The sequence below is a fragment of the Panthera pardus genome, unplaced genomic scaffold (genome assembly GCF_024362965.1).
Source record: "Panthera pardus isolate Hobbes unplaced genomic scaffold, ASM2436296v1 HiC_scaffold_13, whole genome shotgun sequence".
NCBI classification, from domain to species: domain Eukaryota; kingdom Metazoa; phylum Chordata; class Mammalia; order Carnivora; family Felidae; genus Panthera; species Panthera pardus.
The window spans coordinates 145,627,902-145,635,246 of NW_026526688.1; the positions used below are offsets into that span (position 1 = coordinate 145,627,902).

General features: G+C 38.5%; 1 protein-coding gene across 9 annotated transcripts in view; it reads right to left on the reverse strand.

The window, feature by feature from the left end:
- Positions 1-762, reverse strand: part of LOC109277825 (alpha-fetoprotein-like) — a 53,106-nt gene extending 52,344 nt beyond the window's left edge. For 8 of the 9 annotated variants that reach the window (XR_002085352.2, XR_002085360.2, XR_002085356.2 and 5 more), the window contains exon 1: positions 646-762. Coding sequence is in view for 2 of the 9 variants with exons in the window: in XM_019467747.2 (XP_019323292.2) it covers positions 646-730 (85 nt within the window). In the remaining 7 variants the exon portion in view is untranslated. The remainder of the gene's footprint in view (positions 1-645) is intronic. The other variant, XR_002085344.2, reaches the window with a different exon arrangement.
- Between the last annotated feature and the right edge of the window lie 6,583 nt (positions 763-7,345).

The window sequence follows — 7,345 nt, forward strand, 5'->3', positions numbered from 1 at the left end:
TTCTCTATTGAAAACAATACCTTCTGCTTATACTAATAGCTCCTAAAGAGCTTAGCAGCTACCTATTAAATAAAGAAATCATTGTTATTTACTTGCCCTGTTAATTTAGAGAAACGTTCTGGAGTCAGTTACTCTGAGTTCAACTTCTAGCTCTAATACTGACTGTGGTCTTGGAAAAATTACTTAAGCTCTCAAAGTTGCTGCTTCTCCATCTACAAAATGTAAATAAACTCTACCGCATTGGATGTTTGTTAGGATTAAATGGAAACATGTGTGACGCACCGAGCACAGTGCCTGCCACAGAATAGGTACTGAAGAAGATAGATCATAATATTATTCCTGCTACTATAAATACAATTACTTTATCCAAAATCATTTATCCGATTTCAAATACAAGTTTGAAATGGATCATTCCATCACCAAGGATGGAAGTAAGACTAAAACGAGATCTTCCTGTGTGTGTTGCCTCAATATGTTAGTTCTCTTTCTGCATCCGTTCCACAAATTAATTTCTAGCCATTTCCAATGACTCTATTGACAATGATGAGCACTGAGAAAGATAAACCTTTCCATACATATTTAAGTAGTTGCTATGCCTTTACTTCCTGGCACATGGGATATATAGAATGTAAATAGGATCCCTACCTGCAGCTAGTAAACTTCTCTGTAGAGTTTGGCATTGAACGTAGCTGAAGAAAACAAGAAAACATATGGGTCTAAGATTCTTCATTATTTTAGATGAACCTTTAAAGAAGGTGCTCTATCACCTGAAAAAAATGAAGAATCCTTTTATACTCTTTTCAAGTAATTACTATTAATAATTAACCTTTTCCTGGTGAATATTTTTTCCAGGCCAGGACGACCCTGATAAAATTTAAGAATCTCATGACAATGAAGAAATATTGTTAATAGATGGCATTCATTAATGAATACTGGATTTTAAAATCAGTCATGTCAATCTACTTGTTTTTTCAAGATTATACCATGTAGGCCTTGTAATAATCAATATGCGCCTTTGGTAAACATCTCATTTCCTGGAAATGCTTGTTGACATGTACAAAGTTCTGAAGTGGCAGGAGGAAAGTAAACATGAACTACAACAGATTCAAATAAATGGCTAAAGCCCTGATTCCAGTGCTGGGCACATTTTCAAGTCCCTGGTGAGAGTGGGAAACATAGGCTTCGGAAGCAAACCCAAGGAAACGGGACCTAATTTACCGAGTGCTTATTGTGAATCTGGTGCTTTATATGACTGTATTTAGATAACACTTTTCTTGTTTCTTGAAGAAGACATTAAGACTGAGGATCATATGGGCCTGCCCACCATACTTGGTAGCCAGCTAAAAGTGGCACCTGGGAGCCTCAAGTTCTGGAGAAGGCCAGCAACACATTGTGCAGTCTGTCTAAAGACCATGAAGCTGCTGACAGCACTGGTGAGAGTGAACCAAGACAACAACATGGACAGGCTCTTGGCCCAGTGGCTGTATGAGATTGAGAGCATCACGAAACTCAAGGTATCTTGAAACTCAAGTACTACGTGGAGCTGCTGGACCAATGAAGCCATCAGGATGCAAATGTGCAGATGAAGTGCATCCTTGTGCTAAAGGTGCACTATGAGAAATGGGAGTTGGCAGTGAAATTGGGCCTTTTCTTCATCAATTGAAGGAATGAATTTTTTTGATGACCTAGGACGGGCAACCAGAAATCACTTTCTAGTGTATGCTGCTCTTGAGGCTTATATCTGAGGCAGACACAGAGGACTTAGATTTGCCCTGACAAATTGGGGTTTGCTCATGGGATTGGGAAGCCAGCCAAAAGCAGCACCTGGGAGCCTTGAGTCCTGGAGAAGACTAGGAACACATCATGCAGGCTGTCTATAAGGTACAGGTGGAGGAGTCTGGACTGCTTTGCAAGGACACGGCTTGGCAGACTGCAGGAATATCCTTCACTAAGAGATACCTGGGAGCCCTGATTACTGGCAGAGCAGACAAATCTGGAAGCCTTGCAAGAACTGACTCCAGCATGCTAACCATGGTATCCTCAATAAGAGACACCAGAAATCTGGTTTGTTACAGAAGCCTGGGACTTCAGAAAACAAGCAGACTTAGAGGACTTGGATTTCCCTGCCATGTTGGAAGCAGGAAGAAATAGAAAATTTGAACAGACCAATTATCAGGAATGAAGTTGAATCAATAACCAAAATCTCCCAACAAACAAAAGCCCAGAGCCAGATGGCTTCACAGGCAAATTCTACCAAACATTTAAAGAAGGTTTGGGGCGCCTATGTGGCCCAGTCGGTTGGGCGTCCGACTTTGGCTCAGGTCATGATCTCACCGTTCGTGTGTTCAAACCCCGCATCAGGCTCTGTGCCGACAGCTCAGAGCCTGGAGCCTGCTTGGTATCCTGTGTCTCCCATTCTCTCTGCCCCTCCCCCCCTCATGCTCTGTTTCTCTCTGTCTCAAAACTAAATAAACATAAAGAAGAATTAATACCTACCCTCTTCAAACTACTTCAAAAAAATAGAAGGGAAAGGCAAACTTCCAAATTCATTCCATGAGGCCAGCATTATTACCCTGATACCAAAACCAGATAAAGATGTCACTAAAAAAGAGAACAACAGGCCAATATCTCTAATGAATATAGATGACAAAATCCTCAACAAAATACTAGCCAGCCAAATCCAACAATACATTAAAAAAAATCATATACCACAATCAAGTGGGATTTTTTTCCAGGATGCAAGGGTGGTTCAATATTCACAAATCAATCAGTGTGATACATCGCATCAATAAGAAAAAGGACAAAAACCATATGATCATTTCAATAGATGCAGAAAAAGCATTTGACAAAGCATTTGACAAAGTACAACATCCATTCATAATAAAATCCCTCAACAAAGTAGGTTTTCAGGGAACATACCTCAATATAATAAACCTATGAGACACCCACAGTGAACACCATATTCAATGGGGAAAAACTGAGAGCTTTTCCCCCAAGGTCAGGAACTGGACAAGGATATCCATTCTCGCCATCATTATTCAGTATAGTACTGGAAGTCCTAGCCACAGTAATCAGAAAACAAAAAGAAATAAAAGGTATCCAAATTGGTAAGGAAGAAGTAAAACTTTCACTATTTGTAGATGACATGATACTAAATATAGAAAACCCTAAGGACTCCACCAAAAAACTACTAAAACTGAAAAAAATGAATTCAGTAGTCACAGGACACAAAATCAATGCACAGAAATCTACTGCATTTCCATACACTAATAATGAAGCAGCAGAAAGAGAAATTAAGAAAATGATCCCATTTACAATGGCACCAAAAATAATAAAATACCTAGAGTAAACTTAATCAAAGAGGAAAAAGACCTGTACTCTGAAAACTATAAAACACTGATGAAACAACTTGAAGACAATACAAAGAAACTGAAAGACATTCCATGCCCATGGATTGATTGGAAGGGAAAATATTGCTATAATGTCTATACTACCCAAAGCAATCTACACATTTAATGCAATCTCTGTCAAACAGCATTTTTCATGGAACGAGAACAAACAGTCCTAAAATCTGTGTGGCACCACACACACACACAAAAAAAAAAAAACCAAACGGACAATCTTGAAAAAGAAAAACAAAGCTGGAAGTATCACACTTCTGGACTTCAAGTCATATTACAAAAGTGTAGTAACCAAACAGTATGGTGCTGGCACACACAAAAAAAAGACACACAGATTGGGATGGTTAGGTGGCTCAGTTGGTTGAGCATCTGACTTCAGCTCAGGTCATGATCTAATGGTTCGTGAGTTCAAGCCCCATATCAGACTCTGCACTGACAGTGCAGGGCCTGCCTGGTATACTCTCTCTCCCTCTCTCTCTGCCCCTCCCCCACTTTCTCTCTCTCTTTCTCTTAAAATAAATGAATAAATTTAAAAAATATAGACAGCCAGATCAATGGAACAGAATAGGAAACCCAGGAATAAACCCACAATTATGTGGTCAATTAATCTTCTACAAAGGAGGAAAGAATATGCAATGGGAAAAAGACAGTCTCTTCAACAAATGGTGCTGGGAAAACTGGACAGCTACATCCAAAAGAATGAAACCACTTTCTTACACCAGACACAAAAATAAACTCAAAATGGGTTAAAGACCTAAACATGAGACATGAAACCATAAAAATCCAGGAAGAAAACACAGGCAATAATTTCTCTGACATAGGCCATAGCAACATTTTTCTGGATAATGTCTCCTGAGGGAAATAAAAGCAAAACTAAACTATTAGGACTACATCATAATTAAAAGTTTCTGCACAGTGAAGAAAACAATCAAAAAAACTAAAAAGCAACCTATTGGATGGGGAGAAGACATGTACAAATGACATATCTGATAAAGGGTTAGTATCCAAAATATATAAAGAAACAATACAACTCAACAACCAAAAAACAAATAGTCCAATTAAAAAATGGGCAGAAGACATAAACAGACATTTCTCCAAAGAAGCCATCCAGATGGCCAGCAGACACACGGAAAGACACTCAATATCACTCATCATTAGGGAAATGCAAATCAAAACTACAATGAGATGTTATCTTGCACCTGTCAGAATGGCTCACATCAAAAACACAAGAAACAATAGGTGTTGATGAGGATGTGGAGAAAAACAAACTTTGATAGACTGTTGGTGGGAATGCAAACTGGGGAACCACTGTGGACAACAGTATGAAGGTTCCTCAAAAAGTTAAAAATAGAACTACCCTGGGATCCAGCAATGGCACACCTGGGTATTTAGCCAAAAAATACAAAAACACGAATTCAAAGGGATACATGCATCTTTATGTTTATGGCAGCATCATTTGCAATAGCCAGATTATGGAAGCAGCCCTAGTGTCCATCAATAGACGAATGAATAAAGAAGAAACGGTATGTGTGTGTGTATATATATGTATATATATGTACACATATATATATATATGTATGTGTGTGTATATTACACATATGTATTACATATACATATATACATATATATGTATATATACATATATACATAAACATGTATATATACATGTATATGTGTATATATATATATATATATATATATATATACATATTTGTAATGGAATATCACTCAGCCATAAAAAAGAATAAAATCTTGCCATTTCCTACAAATGGAAATGGATGGAGCTAGAGAGTATAATGAGAAGCAAAATGAATCAGAGAAAAACAAATACCATATGATTTCACTCATGTGGAATTTAAGAAACAAAACTAGCAAAGGAAAAAAAAAAGAGAGCGAGACAAACCAAGAAACAGACTCTAGAGAACAAAGACAGTTACCAGAGGGGAGGTGGATGCAGATTAAGAGTACACTTATCATGATGAGCACAGAGTAATGTATTGAATTGTTGAGTCACTATACTGTATACCTGAAACTAATATAACATTGTATCTTAACTATACTGGAATTAAAATTAAAAACTTAATTTAAAAAAATGATCAGTAGCAACAACAGAATCAGGATCATGTAATTTACTCATGGATTCACAAGTAGAAATTCAGGTCTGTCTGGTTCTGGAGCCCACACCACCCAAGAGCTAGTATTGAAAACTGAGATGTCAACATTCCTCAGCTATTGTCCCCTCTACCTAACATCCAGTTTGGGGACCTAAAGGAAGAAATAGGTAATTACTGATTAAATAAAAAGTCTAAGATAAATGTAAAGTCCAAAAGTTTTGTAAATGGGAGATCACTGGTTACTACCCTAACAATTCCTGTCCTTAGTTTCCTCATTTATATATGGAGGATTTGGACCAGATAAGATCTAAGGCTGTCAGTCCATTGCTTAATTCTACTACCCATATATTCTCAATTCTGGATTCCTAGGCAAAAAATATACCACAAGTAAGAAAGATATATTTACCTGAAAAATAATGACAGTTCTGTTATTATTTAGGTTTGGGACACATTGGCCAATGATAAAGAATATGGATGATGTGTGATGGAAAACTAGGGTCAACAAAGGAAAAATTATCCTTGGCAGGTTTTTATAATCCTCTTCAGGGTCCTCTAGACAGTTCTAATGCCCAGCATCTCTTCTGTTGTACATTCTTAGAGCCGTGCCCTTGAGATCTTACTGTGAACCTCCTGGAACAATCAGAAACGGACCTGTTACTCAGGAGTGACAAATCCCTTGGATGAGTGCTGACAGACTGTCACCCACTGCAGACGTTACTAACTGATCACTGCACTCTTTCTCTTTGAACCTTGGCTCAGCCTTAGGATTATTCACTGCACAATGCCACAAGAGAGACACTATCAACTGATTGGAGCTGATGAAAAAAACAAAACACACAACAACAAAACACTATATGTGTGCTAAACTAATTCTTCTTTTTAAAAAACTGGAGAAAACTAACATCCTATTGGAACTTTCTTCTCAGAACAAGAGATTCTTGAAAGCATAAAAAGATGCTAAGTCCTTTGTCAGTGACTAATGATGGAATTTCAGACCAGAGGAAAAACAAGTAGTGGGGATTATTTAAACAAAGGCAAGGGGATGAGTTTTGTGATAATACTCAAAAGACAGCACAGAATTTGTTCTCTGAAAGAATGAGACCTTCGCATTGACTTTTCAGATAAAAAATGAAAGGTATACAAGTATAAGACACAGTGATGATTTTTAATAAATACTATTTCACAACAAAACTAATTCTATTTTTTCTTAGAGAGAGAGAGGGCATGCATGCATGCAAGTGGAGGAGGGATAGAGGGAGAGCGAGAGAGAGGGAGAGAGAGAGGGAAAGAATCTCTTTTTTTTTGAAGATATAACAATCCTTTTTAAAATTTTTTTAATGTTTATTTTTTGAGAGAGAAAGAGAGGGACAGGGTGTGAGTAGGGGATGGACAGAGAGAGAGGGAGACACAGAATCTGAAGCAGGCTCCAGGCTCTGAGCTGTCAGCACAGAGCCCGACGGGGGACTCAAACTCACGGATCTCGAGATCATGACCTGAGCTGAAGTCAGACGCTTAACTGACTGAGCCAACCAGGCATCCCAAGAGAGAGAGAATCTTAAGCAGGCTCCGCACCAGGTGCAGAGCCCAATGTGGGGCTCAACCTCATGACCATGAGATCATGACCTGAGCCAAAATCAAGAGTTAGTACTCAACAGACTGAGCGACTCAGGTGCCCCATAACAAACCTAATTCTTAATTGAGTCATAGAAAGAGAGTTTGAAGAAAACTTAGAAAGACCAGGACTGGGGGGCACCTGGGTGGCTCAGTCGGTTAAGCGTCTGACTTCAGCTCAGGTCACGATCTCGCGGTCTTGGGTTCTGGGCTGATGGC